Raw genomic sequence first — 20,333 nt, 5'->3', positions numbered from 1 at the left:
ATTTTCATGTTATCATGATTTGCTTGTGTGCTCACTCACAGTGCTGGTATGGGCTCCCTCCACTATGATCCCATCTTTGTACCATTCTATTGTTGACAGTGGCTTTGCTCCTCGAGACACACAGGTGAGGTTATATGAGGTTCCTGCTGTCAGCAGGATCTCTGGAGAGCCCTCGATAACAGGACCTTCAGGAGGAACTACACAGATAGACAGATAATACGCTGAAAGTGCCTTACACACTGTGCACACAGATAACATCTAGAACTACTGACACAAATACGGTATTTTGTTTTCTTTTAAATATTGTGTACTATGCACTATTGTTCAAAGGTTTTTTGGGTCAGTAAGATTTTAAAAGAAAATATTTGTATGCATCAAACTGATTGAAAGAGATGGCAGACATATAATAATAATGTTTCTTGAGCATAAAATCAGCATATTAGAATGATTTCTGAAGAATCAGGTGACTGTAAAGACTGGAGTAATGAGGCTGAAAATTCAGCTTTTGCTATAAGAGATAAATACAATTTCAAAATACAAAAAAATTGAATTGTTATTTTAATTTGTTATCAAATTTCACAATTACTGTAGTTTTGAACTAAAAAGTGCAGCCTTGATAAGTATAATTTTAAAAACATTTTTAAAAAATCTTTCCAAACCCTTTCTTTTAAATAAAGAAAGCAAAATGTATTCTTTAGAAATATAGCCTACTTATTGTGTGTTGGTGGCTATGTTTGGACTGCACCGTGCATACTGTATACTGCATACATAAAATTTATTAAGATTATGTGCCAGTGAATATTTAAAAAAGAAGTATATTACAACCTTTTCACTGCAACAATCCCAGATATATAATTAACTAACTTTTGCATTCAATTTTGGTTCATATTGCTTTATGTGCATTTATCACACTGGAAATGGAAACTTTTTAAGTTCAGTGTATTGCATTGTAGGTAACAGTGTTCCACACAGTGTGCTGTTGTTTACTGAAAAGCACAATAATTGAATGCAATATAAGTGCATACTTCTTACATTATACATACTGTAAAAACACTATAATGGCAGTATGCTATTCTGCTCATCTTCAGTGTGTACTCACTCAGAACAGTGAGTTTAGCTCTTCTGGACCTCAGAGCAGCTTCAGTGGCCTGACACTCGTACAGGGAGTCATCGGTCAGGTCTGCTGATGTGATCTCTAGGTTATACTGCCCAACATCCAAAATACGCAAAACACGGTACCGTGGCCATGCTGAAACACACATACACACACACACACACACACACACACACACACACACACACACACACACACACACACACACACACACACACACACACACACACACACACAACACACACACACACACACACACACACACACACACACACACACACACACACACATCATCATCATCATCATCACACTTAATCACAGTAAAATGTTTTAATACACTTATCATTTCAGATGGGGTAATATTGTGCTGAAAAAGCCCCAGCAAACCTTGTATGTGCAATCAGAATTCATATTTATTTTGCCTTCATATTTATACAGCCAGTTTAGCCAGTCATTGTGATTATGTGGTGGATTGCAGGACATGTGTTTGACACCAGAGGGCAGCACTCCAACACATTGGCATTCAGACTGCACACTCTCTCTAGCACACACATTATGACATCATCGATCTGGATACTAGGAGGACAAAAGTATTGTCAATGATTACATCATCCTTTAGCTCAACCAATCAGCAAGCAGATGCTTAACCTGTGCGAGTGTTTGCACATCTATATGTGTATGTGATTAGAGCGGACAAGAGCAACACGTCCAAAAAAAAAAAGGGGGAAAGAGAGAGAGCGAGACAGAGGACAAAGAAAGAAAACGGCAATGTCTGGACAATGAAAGGAAAAAAATATGTCTGTTGCATAATTTTAAATGGAGGAGAGGGAGAAATCTTATGTTGTCTGAATGTTGCATTGCAACATATTATATGTCGTATAGACATACATAGAGGAATGAGGCTTGACAGATTTCTGAGCCAAATTCCAAAAGAATTTGTATCGTTGAAAATTAGGTTGCACAATTTGACACAAAAAACACTTTAGCAGAAATCATGTATTCATATATCTAAATCTGGACAGAAATTTGTTTTATACTGAAATCCAGTCATCGCACCCATCCTTGTGTCACTCCAAACTAGAATGATTAGATACAACTAAAATGCATGGCGATCACTAACTGACGCAGCTGCAATTTTTCTTGGTTTATTCATTTAAAACAATGTCCCCTTTAATGCTTAACCAAATTTGTACTGCTAAACTTTCCTGTCCTGCAATCAAAGGTAGTTATTTTATTTTGGTCTTGTCTTTTCTCACCTATAGCTCTTATTGAGCTCATACTGTCACTAATTTCCCTTCTAAAAAAGGAGCATGATGCTCTCGGTTAGAGTGATCTGATGTATCTGTGTGCGCTCACCCCTCAGATCTTCTCCGATGCCAAGAGCCAGCCCGTCTTTGGTCCACTGTACAATGCCGGTGTAGTTAAACACCACGCAGGACAAAACTACTCTCTCCCCGACCACCACAGACTGATCCGCCGGCTCCTGAGAAAACCGCGGGCCACTGAACACTAGAGAGAGAGAGACAAAAATGAGCTTATATATAACTGTACACTGTACATGGGACACTGTAGATTTTTTCAGACTTTTATGAAGATTTTCTTTGGTTTGCCATTCATTTTTGTTAAATACTTCTAACTCAAACCTAGAAAGAAACAAACTAGATTTAAATATTTAAAAAATATCTAAATACTGCATTTGAAGACATGAACATTTGTAAAAATACACAGTAATACTGTGAAATATATTTTAGAATTTAAAATTACTATTTTCTATTTCAATATATTTAAAAATGTCATTTATTCCTGAATTTTCAGCATCATTACTCTAGTCTTTGGAGTCCCATGATCCTTCAGAAATCACTAATATGTTGATTTGGTTAAAAAACAAAACAAAAAAAAAACATTTTCTTAATGTCAGTTCTGAAAACAGTGTTACTAAATATTTGTGTGGAAATCGTGATAATCAGGATACTCTGTTGAATACAATGTTCAAAAGAACAACATTTATTTAAAATCTTTTGTTGCATAAATTGACTGTCTTTTAACCAAGGAGTTCATCACAAGGGCATTTCACCATGCATTTAAAATACTAGGACATTTTTGACCCAATCCCTATTTAATTTTCAACCCAGATGTTTTGTGTTAATCAATATTTTATTTTAATATTGATAAAAAAAATGAAGATTAATAATAATAATAATTAAACACTTAATTTTAAGGTCCAATTCACCCTATTAACAAACCACTATAAATTTTGCCTCAATAAACTATTCATTTGCTGCTTCTTAATAATTAGTAACTTAGGTAGTTGTTAAGTTTAGGTATTGAGTTAGATTAGGGATGTAGAATATTCATACAGAATATGTGCTTTATAATTAATAATAAACAGCCAATATGTCATTAATTAGCATGCTAATAAGCAACTAGCTAATAGTGAGAATTGGCCCAGTGTTACCAAATCTTTTGACAAACATATGCTACCCAGATTCTTACAGCCACATCCCAAATTTTCAACCCTTACATCATCGCAGAGATATTTCTGAAAAATCCTGTCACTCTCTCTCTTCCTGCCTCTCGTTCTCCTCCGGCTCATGCCACTCCTCCAGGATTATTGGTAACAGTCCAATTTGCTAATTAAGGCAAAACTTTAATAAAGGGAGGGAGAAAAAAAAAAAGGTGCACCTCCAGAGGATTACATTTACAGCCATAAAACAAAACTCTTCATCACACTTAAAGGAAAAGGTCACACCAAAATGAAAATTCTGTCACCATTTACTCCAGCAAACCGATAATTAAGAATGTACTGGACACTCTTCTCCATATAGTGCAAATGAAAGAGGGCTGAAGCAGTCACGCTGACTTTGCTGCTCCATGGAAGTCATACAGAAAGTCAAGGACTCTGGACATCCAGTTTCTGTCATAAAACCAGCGTTCTCTTTTTGCAGCTGTCCATGCATCATGATTGGACTGCAGTAGACATGACGTCATGTCTTTGCGGCACAGCTGCTTATGACAGCGCTTAATGACACTGGCCAGTGCATCAGAATACTCAAAGCCAGCTTCACTCGGTTAACTAGTCATTAGTCATGTAAAAGTGCCCTTAGAACAAAGACACAACATCTGATGTCTGATTCATAGACTGATTCAACATGTGTGTGTGTGTATTTTTGAAAACTCTGAAGTATTTCCAGATGCTACAATATAAGGAAAACATCCCTGAAGTGGTGCTGCCAAATGTTAAGCATTTAGAAAAGCATAGCCAAATGCAAAACGTCATGGAGAGAAAGAGATAAACAGAGAATGACAATAATGTACCCTATAGCACACAGAGACACAGAAACAAGCTTTTAATTATGTGCCAAGAGAGGTAAGCAAGAATACATGACTTAGTCAAATGGTCTCAGATGGAACATTCATCTGTCCACATCTTTCCTCAGGGCAAGTCTTGCTCTAATTTTGCACACGGACAAATAAAGCTCTATTTTGTGTGGGTGTGTGTTGTGTGATGTCCATAAGTATTTGTGAGTTCTACAATTCATGTCTAGTCTACATCAGGTACCAAAATATTTACATCACTAGATTAAAGGGATAGGTCTCACAAATGAAAATTCTGTCATAACTCACCCTCAAAAGTTGTTTTTGAAAAAAATTATGTAATTTGTGTTCTAAGGATAAACAACTAGTCTCAGCCTCAGACGTCATGCCCACGGGCTGTTGGCTAGATGTCTGATGCATATGGGACAGAAAAGTGGAAACACTTCAGGAGTTTCAAAGTCGTCATCGGATTGGTTGAATTATACATGATTTCCGCGAGACATTTGTGTCGCGTTCTTTAATGGTCCGCCTGGAAACAAAGATACTTCTTCACGAAAGAAGAAGTTTTGTTTGTCTAAGATGACCAAACATCCACGTATACCATTTCAGGAATGACAAACACAAATTTTAAATGTACGCGAGAAAATCCGTTAAATTGTGCTGCTAGTCATTGCTACGGTTGACAGTGGCAATGGAGGGAGTCATCTGATGAGTCATCCGATGTCAAAATAGAGCAGTGCATTAAGCAATTCAGACTACAAAAACTACAGCAGCAAGTCTGTGTTGGATAAACATGGAACATTTAAAAATATTCAATGCATTATTTATTTGTTATAACTTATTAATTTGTATTTAACTATGTACTGTAGGTATTTAAATAATTCTGCATTATAGGCTGTTGTCTGACATTAATTATTTCTTTAAATGACAAGTGACTTCCTGCACTTGCTATACTTTAGTGAGATAAAGTACTGCCTTTGTTATATTTATTTTATAATAAATCAAAAGACGTGAAAAAAACTAGGGTGTTGAAATGGCAGCTGTAGCCAATGAGTGATCCAGAACAGAATGTGTAACAGAATAAGTTGACATGCTTTAATGTTCAAAAAACACATTATTTTTCAAATACTGTACATTATTGTAGGTCCTCTATGCCCCGCCTCTTTCAAACATGCCTTTCTAAAAAGTCCCTCCTTCCGACAAGCGCAGTCTGCTCTGATTGGCTAAATGACCCAGTGCATTGTGATTGGCCAAACACCACAAGCACTCATCGGAAATGTAACACCCCTTTCCATAATCGTGATTTTCATCTTTTAAAATAAATATAAATACAGTAATAATGTCTTTAGTTTTACCTTCAGTTCATGCCCAAAATGGGAAGAGTGGTGTGACAGACACAGTGATGAAGCTTGTATGTGTTTGCAGTATATACAAGCCACAGACGGTTAAGACAGCTGAGTCCACTGTGATGTGACCCTGTCTCTCTCTCTCTCACACACACACGCTTACGTGCGCGCGCACACACACACACACACACACACACACACACACACACACACACACACACACAATGAGCAAAACTCCTCATTTGAAAAGTCAGTAGCAACTACTTAAACTGATAATAAAACATATAGCTGATTCAGAAGCACCAGATCGTCGAAGCAAAGTCAGAATGACCTCCTTTCACGAAACGTTCATGAAACGGTCGTCCATAAAATGCGTTGCTGTTCTGTTGTAAGTAATCTTAAAGATTCCTAAAGACATCTACTTTTGAAAGGCCAAATAAAATGTTTTCGCCTAGATACTCACAGCATCTCCCTGACAGGACTGCTTCAACACTAACTGCGGTTACTGAAACCATTCCGCCTTTGTGTGTACATTTGGGCATTACGCAAATATTTCCACACAGTGACGTAGATATGTGTAGGCGTGGTAAATGAGCCGTTTTAGGGGGGTGTGACTTTGATAAATAATACTGTACTGCAACAATATAATATAAATATAATATAACATTTAAAACACAAATAAAGTGGTTATATTTTGAATACATGCAAAATTGTATTATTATTATTATTATTATTATTAATAATAATAATATTTCCACAATGTCTAGTGATATTGAAACTATTATGATGTCATTTTAGAAAAGTCTGGATTTGCACATATTTTCCTGTGGTATTACTGTCTCCCTTGGTGGAAATCATAAAATAATCAATATATGAAAATTAAATATTCAATTAAAAAACTAATTTTATTTACCAATGCTGCTTCTAGTTCTAGACACTCAATTTGTCTTTGATTTTTTCAACCCATTTTCACAAATACTCAAATTTCCCTTCCATCAGTTTCCAGCCATATTTAATTCACTCTTTCATTTCATTTCTCTGTAGCACTAACTGCTTTTTTAAAGTAGTAAATATGCTAACCTCTCTGCACACATCAGATCTCATTAACATCAGTAAGTGTGTGTGTGTGTGTGTGTGCGCGCATGTTTTTGTGACATATCAGGACACAACTCTGTATAATGACATGGGTATGACACAGGTATTACAAGTAGAGGGGTGACTTATGAGGACATAACCCATATCACCATTTTTCAAAACGCTTATAAATCATATAGAATGAGTTTTTTTGAGAAAGTAAAAATGCACAAAGTTTCCTGTGAGGGTTAGGGTTAGGGTTGGTAAAGGGCGATAGAATATACAGTTTCTACAGTATAAAAACCATTACACCTATGGGATCTCCCCACTTTTCACAAAAACAAACGTGTGTGTGTGTCCTGTTGTTTGACATTTTCTCATGGTATCTACTTGTTTTACAGTATGTGGGTACCTGTATGTGTAGTTCTGTTTCTTTTTCTATGTCATGTTTATTGATCTCTTTAGGGGGAAAAATGTGTGAATAAAGCTCTCCCACTTCTCTATATCCCACTCATTCCTGAGGGAAATGTAAGTTAAACAGAAGAGAAAATCGCATGGATACAATTTCAATTTTTGCATTTTACAATACTTTCAATCCTTCTTCCCGCTCTGATTTCATCCCACTCTTTAAATATCCTCTTCTTTCACCTTACTCCTCCTTCATTCACTCTATTCATACCTACATGTCTCTGAATTGATGGTGGACAATTGTATCCCCTCTACAACACAGGCTACACATTTCTACACCTTTGCATTTTTCTGCCTTCCCACCATCTCTATTTTTCCACCATATCCATCTTTCTTTGTTCTTGGTCTCTTTGAAATGGAAGGATTTTAATGTAATTCAGAAAGTTCTAACACATCCTGATCAACCCTTGTGTTATTATTTAATATTTGGCTTCAATTATACTTTGGGGATTTCTCAATTTTTTGTGTGTGTCTATTTATGCAGGTCCACTTTGCCAGTAGGTGGCGACAAGTGACTGTTGAGTCATTTGAATCATTTGCTCAAATGATTCATTCAATCATTTAGGGGCCCCTCCCAGAGAACAAGTTTTTGCATTCTACTGCATTTTCCATGTAAAATTTGCCAAATGGACAGTGACCCTCACGTCTTTTATGTCATCTTGAAAATGACAATGTGTTCTGAAAAATGTGGCACTCAAGTTAAAAGTAGGCAGTTCAATAAAAAAAAAAAAAGAAAGTACCTTGCAACTTTGCATATTTTTTCAGTTTGTCTGCACATCTGGCATTATTTCAAAAACACTGAATCATTCAGTATCTAATCTATACTCACTGCTCCTTTTCTTTGTCAGTGGACTGACGAAACTAACAAAGTAACTAGTAATGTAGTTTTTTAAATTGTAAACTAAATAATATTATATAATCAGGATATAGCAATTCTTAATAAAACTGAAAAAAAAACTCTAAATGTATAGGTTTCTAAATTAAACAATGTATTTAATTAATAAACATGATTTCATCTGAGCTTGGTTATATCCAACATATATTAATTTAGTCTGAGCTGGCACAATACAATTTAACACATAATAATATTATATAAAAATGTAACTTTTAACAATGAAAAAGTAAAATTTGTAACACTTTAAGGTTCCATTAGTTAATGTTAACTACTTTAGTTAATATGAACTAAGCAAGAATCATTTTACAGCATTTATTAATCTTAGTTATACTACGGGTCCGTTGAATGCTTGAATCTGATTGGCTGATGGACATTCTGAGGTGTGCAATTATTTTCTGGGACCACACAGGGAACGTTTTACCAGGCAGCTCTCTTGACCGCATTATATCACAGTTCCATATCATTTTGCATATTAAAAACTGTAATAACTATCACGCAGTTTGGTGTTGTCAGTGCTGACATGATGATTTTATCAGTTAGCCTATATAGTGTAGCAACTTAAAGGCTACACATGACATTTCTCACTAGCGAGGTAATAACAGTGATGTGTATAGATGCTGCAACAGAAGAATTTGAGGGACGCACAGAGGTACGTTAGCCTAATTCACACAAGCTCTCTCTCTCTCTCTCTTTCTTTCTCGCTCTCTCTCTCTGTGTCTCCGTCACCTCTCTTTCTAATAACTTCATTAATAACTACATTAGAATGCTATCAACGGCTCAAGCCTCCATTACCAGCTTTAAAATTATGTTTTGGAACTAGCAAAAGAGGCGTTGGATGAGATGCGGAAGAAATAATCCTACTCACAATAGCCCTTTAAGTACAAAAACCGGACGAATCATATCATCTGATCGATGTCTTGAGGTGTGGTAACCGTAGTATAAGTGGAATAATTGACTACGGGCCATTGAATTATTAGGAAAAAAAATGCACACCGAGGTGTAAAGGCCTAACGACCTCGGATGTGCATTATTTTTCTAATAACTCAACGACCCGTCATCAATTATTCCTTACTTAATGTTAATTTTAAACATCTACAAATGCATTATTCAAATCAAAAGTTTTGCTTTTTAACATTAGTTAATGCACTGTGAATAAGCATGAACTAACAAGGAATAAGTGTTATTTTAATTAACTTTAACCTTAATTTTTAACATTTAATAGATTAATAAATGTAGTAATAAATGTATTGTTCATTGTTTGTTCATGTCAATTAATACATTAACTAACATTAACTAATGGAACCTTATTCTAAAGTGTTTTGAAATCTCAGACACATTCAAGTGTATGTAAATCATACATATGTATTCACCAAAAAAACAACAACAACAATACCCAGTGCTCAAAAAGTGTACACACACACACACACACACACACACACACACACACACACCACATGTGCTTCTGTAAACAACAGCATGTTGTGTACAAGGGTAACATGCTTCAGGACATTCTGCAAAACCACTCAAATGTCACTCAGTGTGCTATGGGGCCTCAGGGGGACCCTGTGACCCTCGACATTAGCAGTGGCCCAGAAACAGGACGGTGTAAAAGATTTGCCAAACGCCCTTCATTTCATTAATATTTCATTTCGCACATCCCTCCCGTCCCAAGAATCCCAAGTAAACAGACGCTCGGAGGAGCGGATGAGAGAGAGATTTAACCCCAGAGAAAAGCCACTGAAACATCTACATCTCCTCTCAACTATGTGTGTGTGTGTGTGTGTGTGTGTGTGTGTGTGTGTGTGTGTGTTCATATCACTAATGAAGCAGCCAAAATTATGATGAAATTCTGCTGTTTCTCCACTTTGAGCTGTTGCAATGCAGAGGAGCGAGCGTGAGGAGTGTAATGAGTGATGAGCATTAGCAGTCATAATCTGCTTTTGTTTAGTTTCTTGAGGCCTCGATACACTGATCTCTTTGTGTCAACAGGCTGTTAGAAAGGTCAAAGTTCATCTCCATGGGGTGCAGGACACATGAGGACAGCCTGTCTATCATATTTTCTTTCCTTTCTTTTTCTTTCCTGCGTGGCTCCTCTGCTTTTATTTTCAGCTTTCATCTTTCCTTCTGGTATGTGAACTTTCTTCCTTTATTTACCTCTCCTCTATTTCTCCCGCTCACCCCAACTGTCCATTTCCTTTTTCCATCTAATCATCTCACACACACACACACACACACACACACACACACACACACACACACACACACACACACACACACACACACACACACTTTCTCTTCTCGGCATTGAAAGAATGTGAGGCATTTCCTTTACCTCCTCTCTCTCTGTCTCTCTTCTTTCCTTCTCTTCCTCAGTTCCAAAAGATTTGTATCTCACCTCATGTCTCTTCCCCTCTTTTTTCAGTTTTTGTCTCTTAATTAAAAATTTGAGAAAACGATGGCTTTCAGCAATCACCTTTGTGCAACAAACACACAGAAAGTGAATACTTTATGCTCTCTTCTGTCATGTCATTTCTCATTTAGGCTCTGCTTCTCTCACACAGTTTTTACTCACATAAAAATCTCACATTCTCAGATTTTTTTTCAAGATGAAAGAGAATCGTTGCCGTGTCACCTTAAGGTATGATGGTGAATAATAACAAGAGTGAAATATAACCCTTAGGATGTCATCAGAAACTGAGGCTAAAAATAGATTTTAAATCTTTCATACTGCTCTGAAAAGGGTGTAGAAACCATTTTCACTCAGAAAAATGCTAGTAAATTTCTCGAACATTTACAAAGAAACAGCAAGTAACACATTGAATTAAACATGAAATTTAAAGAATTAGTTCACTGATCAGTAAATTTCTCACTCCCATGTCATCCAAAATCTTAATTTCTTTCTTTCTTAAGTCGAAAAGAAATGATGGTTCTTGGGGAAAAATTCCAGGAATTTTCTTCATTTAATGGATTTCAATATGACAATATGATTGAAGGTCAAAATTGACATTTCAAAGCAGCTTCAAAGGACCCTTATCTAGCAAAATTATCATCATTTTCTGAAAAACAAACAAATGAAATGTATATAATTTTTCAAAATCAGTGACCAATTCTCAAAATTAACTAAAAATTTTGCCTCAATAAACTCCTAATTTGCTGCTTATTATTTGCTTTTAAGTTGTTATGTTATGGTATGGGTAGGATGAAGGGATCTAAAATATGGTCATGCAGAATAAGGCATTAATATATTAATTAATGAATATGTACTAAATATTAATATTATATAGGTATTAATAAGTACCAACAAACAAATAAATTAATTAAATTAATAAAAAAAGTTATTTCAGACATAATTGCAACACCATTTGTTCTATGGAAATTAATGATAATGATACCTTAAATAATCTGGCTTGTTAAGGATATACGTGCTACTATACTCAAAGACTTATGGTTTTTGCCTGGTGGACAATAAAACGAGTCATAAAACTTGCACAGAATTATAAATAAGGAGGAACCCAAGCAAGATAATAATTTCATAAAGCATGGATTTCCAAACTTTGAACTCTGAACCCTTTTGACCTAAAATATTTACTTGAATTACCACTGAGATCTATATACAGTATATTAAGTTATATACAGTAAAATATTTAAATAATCTAACAGCTAATTTGCATGTTCAAAGTTCTCTGATGTTGGTTAATGATCACATGTAAATCAGGTAAACAAATAACTAATTTAATCTTTTTGAATTAGTCAGTGCTTTGATAATTTTTTTTCCTTCCAAATTTGAAATCATTTGTATATTAATGATTTATTAATTATTAGTTGCTCATTAACTCCGAAACCCTTTGTAGTTCCCCCACAAAGCCCCAGTTTGTGGGCCAGTACACTCTGGTACAAAAAAATGGTACAAAAGCTCACTGTTACAGAACACTTACAAAAGAACACTTTTATATCTTATTTACCCCTAAATGGCACATGTTAATACCTTAAAGTTACATATTTTACTGAAGTGTATATATTAGTACATGGTGTATATTAGTATTTTGTTTGAAAGGGTACCATTGACAGCTGTTGTACCATTGTTTTCTGAGATTGTAACCTACTGTTGCCTACAACAGTGATCCAGTACAAATAATGACTACTTATGTTTTCTTAGAATAAAAAGCTTGTTTATTTTTGGGGGATAATGTCCATAGTGTAGATTTTTTTCCCACCTCACCATACAAATCTAAATTCAAATGGACATACTGGACTGACAAAGAGAGAGCAGCTGCAGTATAGCAGAGTGACATATTCAGCTCGCCAGCGCGCCACCGAAGAACTAGAACATGCAGAGGGTCTCCTGAAAATCCAGCCCACCCTCCTCTCTCCCTCTCCCTCTCTCTCTCTCCACACATTCAGTTATCTCTTACGCTGTTCCCATCCTTTCTCCCACATTCTTCCCTCTACCGCTCCCATCCAAATCCTAAAGTTCCGTCGCCATAGCAACAACTGTCATCTGCAAAAATTACCCCAAAAATCTCTCTATATGCATGCTGCTTGCTGCACACCCTGTGCAGACTGTCTCTAGTGATGCTGTTCAGAGAGAATCAGCCATACTGAGAATCGGCATATGAATTCAGAGAGACAGACAAACGACAAGCCGTTAAGTATAGCAACAAACAGACACAATGACAGACAGATGCATCCTCTCAGAACGGAGCATAAAATACAAAAAAAGAATGAACAGGTATGAACATAATGGGGAGAACCATTGCCATGGTAACAGAGAAACGAGTGAGTGTGAAAGCGGGGTAGGAAGGTAGAGAGAAGAGGGGGAAGCATGCCGTTGCCATGGTAACTAAAGAGGAGGGTATCCTGAGAGAGACAGACAGGCTAAAAACACAAAAGACACATTAAGGAAGAGGGAAACCACATCTCTCATTATCTTCTCTCTCTCTCTCTCTGGTTCCCTTTCTCTCGGCTCTCCAGTGCACCCACTCATTCAAGCAGAGCTGCTTCCATTTGCAAATCTAATGTGTGTATGTGTGCGCAGAGAAAAGAGCAGTGATTGAGTGCATGTGCATGTGTGTGCGCTGCATGTGAGCTTGAGAAACTGCAGAGGGACAGAGCATGTTTGTGCGTGTCGGAAAAATAAAAGGAATAAAGCTCTTTCTGCTGAAAATTTCACATATATGATTTATATTAAATGTGTATGTTTAGGTACAAAATGAGTGATTTACATGAATATGAATATAAATTTAGATTAAAATATTATGAATAAAAATAATTAATAAATTTATATAACAAAACAAAATAGCAGCTAAAATTAAATACATGCATTTATTATTAAAATGTACTATTAAAGTTTATTTAATTTGTCATCTTTATATCAATAAATAATTAAATATTGTATTTAACAAATAATGTTGTTGAAAATGTGATTAAAAAGCAGCCTTTAAAATGAACATTTTTATACAAAAATAAGATCTATGGAGAGATGTGAAAACAAATATAAAATATAAAAATTATATAGATAGATTGATATAAAATATAAATAAAATGATAAATATATCTATTATTAATACATTTCTACATACAGATAAATAAATAAATAAATAATACATTTATTTAGCTCTAAACACAGACATATGTAAGACTTATACAGAAAATTGCTTGTTACGAGAAAAATCCGCGACCCTGCGGATGATAAATGGTTTGGAGAATAGATGGATGGATGCTGTCATAGCACTGAAAAATATAGTCAGTAGTGTTTTAAGTTAGGATATCTTGACTAATTAGCGTTCCTGTAGCTCAAACAGTACAATAAATTCGATGGAAATGGGTTCAATCCCCAGGGAAAGCCTAAACTGACAAAATGTATATCTTGAATGCATTATAATTTGCTTTGGATATAAATGTCTGCCAAACACATAAATGTAAGTGTATTAGCAATCAGCCAGTCAGAACAAGAACACAGGAGATACATGCCAGCAATCGCTCTCAAAACCAGCTGTTCACTTTGTAAGAACAAAATCCGCAAAATTCTTGATTCTGGGAATCCTTCAGCCTAATGCCAAAGGATCTGGACTGCTGCCCTAAAGGTTGCAAGTTCAGTTACAAATAGAGATGACCCAAACACTGTGATTAATCTTTTCTGCCCTTGAGCTATAAACTTAACCCCGAGCTGCTGTGGGAGGGTTACATTTACTGCAAATCACTTTAGACCACTAACTATCCAACAGACTGTCTTCTAGGAGCAAAACCATATGCCATTTGACACGGACATGATGGGTGACAGTGACGTGGAGGAGAATTGTTGAATAAAGGCATTACTTTGGTTTTCTTTTTTGTGCACAAAAAGTATTCTCACAGCTTCATACAATTACAGTTGAACCACTGATGTCACATGAATTATTTTAATGTCCTTGCTACCTTTCTGGGGCTTGAACATGTCAGTTGCATTGCTATGGAAAGTCATAATGCTCTCTGATTTCATCAAAAGGATCTTAATTTGTGCTCTGAAGATGGAGGATTTAGGGGTTTGGAATGACATGAGGTAGGGCTGGGCGATATGGAGCAAAAAATATACCTTGATATATTTTGCTATATCTCGATATACGATATACTATATATCTCGATATCTTTACAGGAAAAATAACCCCCCAAAACTACTGCAAAAACAAATATGCCAAATATCACATGTTTAGGGCCCTATGAAATGTTTTATTTTTTTCTTCACCATATTTTTTATTGTTACCATATTGTGCATTTTAGCATGTGTAATTATTTAAATGCATAAAACAACTTAATTTGTTCAATATTTTTCTTAAAATAGCCTTATGTGAAATGTTTTTCCCCTCTGAAATTCTGTGTATTTACATTTTTTGGTTATCAAACGAAGGCATAAAACATTCATTTAATTTATCTTTTAATTATTGAAAATTAAGCAAACTTTATAAGGGGATTTACTATTAAAAATAAATTAGTCCATATCAGGATTTGATGTGAGTGCAATTACCTACTTTTGATTAATTAATTCAAAATTTGACAAATTCTGTGACATACCACGTTAAACTATAAATTCCATTTTTATGACTGGATTCCACGATTCCGTCCACATTTTCTGCATCGCGGAAATCATAGGGCCCTACAGTAGACATCTGCCTGCTGTTTGTCCGACACCTTAAAACCGAGGTATCCCCATGTAATGGAGCCAGTTGTCCTTTTTTTTTTTGACTAGTTCTGTAGCCTCCGGGCTGGTTGCGGATGACGCTATGTTCACTGAGACAACACGCGAGGGGAGGGGGAACAAAGACAAGACAAGACAAACAAGCAAAGTGGCGGAATCAGAATTAATATAAACAATATATTGATATATATGATATGTCAAAATCCATATCGTGTTTAAAAAATATCTCGATATATTTTAAATATCGAGATATCGCCAACCCCTAACATGAGGGGGAGCAATTAATGACAGAATTTTAATTTTTGGGTGAACTATCCCTTTAAATGTAAATAATCTCCACTATAGCTTTATGCATCACACATTGTTTGAAAGGTTTCAGGGATTTTTCATTTTTTTCAGATTCTAGAATTTCAGTGTTGCTTCAAAAGAGAGAAAAAGAGGAAAGAAAGAAAGAAAGAAAAGATTTGAGGTAACAATATAAAACTGATTGAATAAAGAATTATGTTTCTGCTAAAAATAATATTTCTATGAAATTTTGGAAGTGGGTCATGGATTAACTGGAATACTTATTTTTTGGTTTTAGGTTGTTTTTATTATTATTATTTATGTATGTATGATGATTATGATGACATTAGTAAAAAGGTCAGCTTTTTACATTTGGCCTCCACTTGGTTCACATTGTAAGATTATAAAGAATGAGCAGAACCAGAACAAAGGAAGCACATGTTTGCTATTTCAAGCAGGATTTAAAATTGTTTTCAGGGGAACCGCATTGCCAGGTTCCATTTAAACATGTCAATGCCAAATGTCAAATACACAAAACCATGTCAAAGATCACCTTAAGGCAGGCAGTAAACACACTAAAACCAAAAAATGCACTAGTTGGAAAACCTGGTGCTTTGTAAAACACTCACCTTCTGTTAAATACATAATGTAAATATTATTTTGGAACATTTTACTTAAAGCCTTAATGCATAATGCATTATAAAGGGTCATTAAAGGGTATAATGTATTGCAAGTATTCATAATTTGCATTGTAATACATTACAATATCTTATTGTAAATAATTCTAACCAAATTTAAAATGTATAGTGTAGCAGTGAATTGATAAGTGTTATAATGCATTAACTGCAGTTACAATTATTCATGAGATTGTACAATGCATTATAAGGTGCAATACAAAGCATAAAAACTACTTTTATAATGCATAATACATAAAGGCTTTAGTAAAGTGTTACCATTATTTTTTACCTGAGAATCAACATTTATTTCATATACTTCTCCTCTTAATGCTTTATGTCTAATAATCAATACACCTTTTTTTATGTTAATACATGTGCATGTGCAGTGTGCATATTTAATCATTCATTTTTTGGTAGGTGTTGCTGTTTCTGCATCATCCGATGCACATTCATTCTCCATTTGTCATGTTTTACTACGGTCCGCAGTCTTGTGCATGAAAGGTGCTTTGTGTTCTAGCAGCGATCTGATTGGGTGATGGTGATGGAGGGAAGCTTCTGATTGGCTGAGGTATTTTGTGCCGTCCACTTAGCTCTTGTCCCACCCTGAGATGGTTCTCACCTCTCAGCTCTCTTTTTCTCTTCCTCTCCCTTCCAGCCTATAACGTCTTATATATTTCTGTAAGTTTCTGCCAGTCCTTTGTGAGTTGCTATAGTTACCAGGTCTCTCGCACTCCCCCACTTCCCCCCATCTCCTTCCCTCTCTGCCTCTGCTTCCAAGGTTGCTATAGTAACAGATTTATTTAAAAAAGAGAGCGAAAAAAAAAATCCTCCTTCATGCCTCCCGCTCTCCCCCTCAGTGATAACTGCAGTGCTCTCACACATATACATTCACATATGTTAAAAACAAAGCATCACTAAGTTCAAGTTCAAGTACATCTGTTATATTAATTAGGGCCAATTAGCTGTTTTGTTGGGACTGTGGGCACTGAGATCGTAGGGGTGAAATTCAATTCCGGGTATTTTTTTATATAAGGGAAACCAGGGCAAGTTGTCACTCTTTTTATTTAGTTGAATAAATCTGGTTTTGAAAGTCTCACCTTTTTGTCTTATAAAAAAAAAAAAAAGCATCTATCTTTTATGACCCATGATGTTATAATATATGGGGCATGTTGTCAGAACGGGAACCTGCTATTTATTAAAAATAATTCATAAAAAAGAAAGCATTAGCTAAAAAGCCCCCAAATATACATTTGTATTTAAAATGCATGTAATATTTTTTTCATCAATAATCTTAACTGTTATAAAAACATTTAAAGACTTTACATATAATGCATTATAAAAGTAGTTTTAATGCATTAATTATAAGATCTTATATCTTACCACAAGATATAATGTTTTAAAATGCACATTATGACTAATTACAGTGTATTTTACCCTCTAATAACCCTTTAGGAAGTATTATACATAAAGGCTTTAAGTAAAGTGCTCCCATTTTTTGTTGTTATGTTAACTAAGAGTTAACTAATGTTAACAAACAGAACCTTATTGTGATATGTTACTATTTTTCATATTTTATTTTATTTCAGTTAACATTTCTTTTAAGTGACAATTTTTATGGTTGTAGTTTTAGTTAACTATGAGATCCTACACAAAAAAAACTAGTTAAAATTGTAAAACAGCAACAATATTTTAAAACAACATACAAAACCAGCACCAAAGAAAATTTGTTAAAATGGAGTTGTGACACAAAACCTAGTTACCCGTGACAACTTGCCCCAGTCTTTATATATAAGATTGTTTCAAGCTATCATTGTACATCTGTTCGTGTACTTTACAAAAACCCTTCAAATAATACCATTACTAGATGTTCTCATGGTTACAGTTTAAAAATAGGTTCAAATGTGTTCATGTGCGCCTTTGCATATACACCTGTATTCATGGTTTCCTCCTGTATAGACAAAGTCTCATTCTTGTCCAAACGTGCACGTATATCTTCACACCTGTGCCCCAGTTATTCATCTAACGAAATTACTGCAGCCTACCAGTAAGCCACTGGAGAGATCTCTAGCCCAGACAGATCTGGGACTGATATTTCTTCTACACAAGCATCGGCTTCTCATATAAATAAGATGTTTCCTGATGATCATCTCTGTGCTGAAATTAACGACTGTCTGCTCCTGTACTAAACACATGCATTTTTATAACAGTCCATATATAAACAACTATTGTAAGTGTGTCGAGCAACATGGTGCACTAATAATAATATACTATGCAAAGCAATCAGCTCTTTATAAATAGAAATCCACGCATTTGGAAATGACTTTCCATCATTTTAGTTGTTACAAGAAAACACTGCTAATGCTGTTTGGTCCACCTGCCAACTAAATGTAATGCTCACTAGTTTCCCAAGTAATTAAACAGACTTGCGTAGCTAAAAATAACAACTGCAATGCATCAATGTTTCTCTCACTGTCTCACATTGGTGTAAGTGTCATCCAGAATAAATGTTCATCTACTGCCTTATTACAAAGTGCAGGGAAACATTCCTGTAAATCTGCATCTTCTAGATGCTGTTAGACCAGAAAGCCACTGGTCTATGAATAAGAAAACTGCACATGTACACAGTTGGGACTAAAATTGCCAGTTACAATCTACTTTGAAAACGTATAAATGTTAATCAAACTTTTTTATATTCTTTGACATAGATTTGTAACATCAGGCATCAAACTGTTTAAAAATGTATGTTTTTTAATTTCTGTTTTCTTTAAATTGTGTATTTTTTGTCATTTTGTATTGTCATTATTATGTATTATTAATATTTTGCAAATATGTATGAAAATTGTATAAATTTTTATATAAAAAATATATTATTTTAATTAAGTACATCAAGATAAACTAAATGTAAACTAAGTGAAATAAAATATATTTTTAAATATAAAATAAGGATTTTGTATTGTATTTATTCATATCAGTTAAAGTGTACAGAATTCAGGAAATTAAATAATAAATCAAATGCAATAATTGCAGAATATTCCAATTATAAGTGTAGTTTATGTCGTTACTCATAACTAATATTCCAGTAGTCCACAAGGAAAAGTTCACCCAAAAATAAAAATAAAAATTCCAAGAAGTTTTTTTCCAAACCTGTATGAGTTACTTTCTTCTGATTAACATAAAAAAAGATATTTGAAAAAATTTGATTAACTAAACAGATAATGGGCCCTACCCAAATTCTTCAAAATATCTTCTGTGTTTAACAGAAGAAAGAAACTCTTTCGGGTTTTGAAAATCTGATTATGATAAATGGTGACAGAATTTTTGGGTTAACTATATGTAACCCCCCACCGGGGCCTAACTGCCACACCTTGTTCTTGTTCAGAGCGGGTCTCGAACCCGGCTCTCCGGCATGGGAGGCAGACACACTAACAAGGAGGATAAAGACTGCAGCTACTAGCATCAGTTGCTAGTGTGCCTCTTGAGATCAGGGGAGTGAGGTTAACCTGGACAACTCCTACCCGCTGGCCTCCGTTACATTTAAACAATCCCCCAAACTTGTTTTTGCATTGCACAAAGTTATAATTCAGCTGCAAAGCACACTGGGTAATGGGTGTCACTAATGCATGTTGCTTGATTATTTCAAATGTTTTTCTTCCACAACACCGTATTCTGTTGTTCATCGTCTCCTTAAAGAATACAGTGCTTTTTAATAACAATTAGTTACATTTATATAGTGCTTTTCTGGGTACTCAAAGTGCTTTACATAAAAGTGAGGGAATCTCCTCAACCACCACCAGTGTGCAGCATCCACCTGGATGATGCGACGGCAGACATATTGCACCAGAATGCCCACCACACACCAGTTTTATTGGTGGAGAGGAGACAGAATGATGAAGCCAATCACTATATATGGGGATGATTAGGAAGCCATGATGGTCAGAGGCCAATGGGCAAATTTTGGTCGGGGTTACACCCCTACTCTTTTTCCAAG

At 35.1% G+C, this 20,333-nt stretch overlaps 1 protein-coding gene across 4 annotated transcripts in view; it reads right to left on the bottom strand.

Annotated features, from left to right (window-relative positions):
- Positions 1-20,333, bottom strand: part of LOC132096139 (kin of IRRE-like protein 1) — a 42,477-nt gene that overhangs the window by 11,202 nt on the left and 10,942 nt on the right. For all 4 annotated transcript variants that reach the window (XM_059501342.1, XM_059501341.1, XM_059501343.1 and 1 more), the window contains exons 2-4: positions 2,471-2,623; positions 1,100-1,249; positions 40-197 (exon numbers count right to left, since the gene is read on the bottom strand). In XM_059501342.1, coding sequence (XP_059357325.1) covers positions 40-197; positions 1,100-1,249; positions 2,471-2,623 — 461 coding nt within the window. The remainder of the gene's footprint in view (positions 1-39; positions 198-1,099; positions 1,250-2,470; positions 2,624-20,333) is intronic.

Source organism: Carassius carassius, chromosome 20, assembly GCF_963082965.1.
Source record: "Carassius carassius chromosome 20, fCarCar2.1, whole genome shotgun sequence".
NCBI classification, from domain to species: Eukaryota; Metazoa; Chordata; class Actinopteri; order Cypriniformes; family Cyprinidae; genus Carassius; species Carassius carassius.
This window is presented reverse-complemented; position numbering and strand designations above follow the sequence as displayed.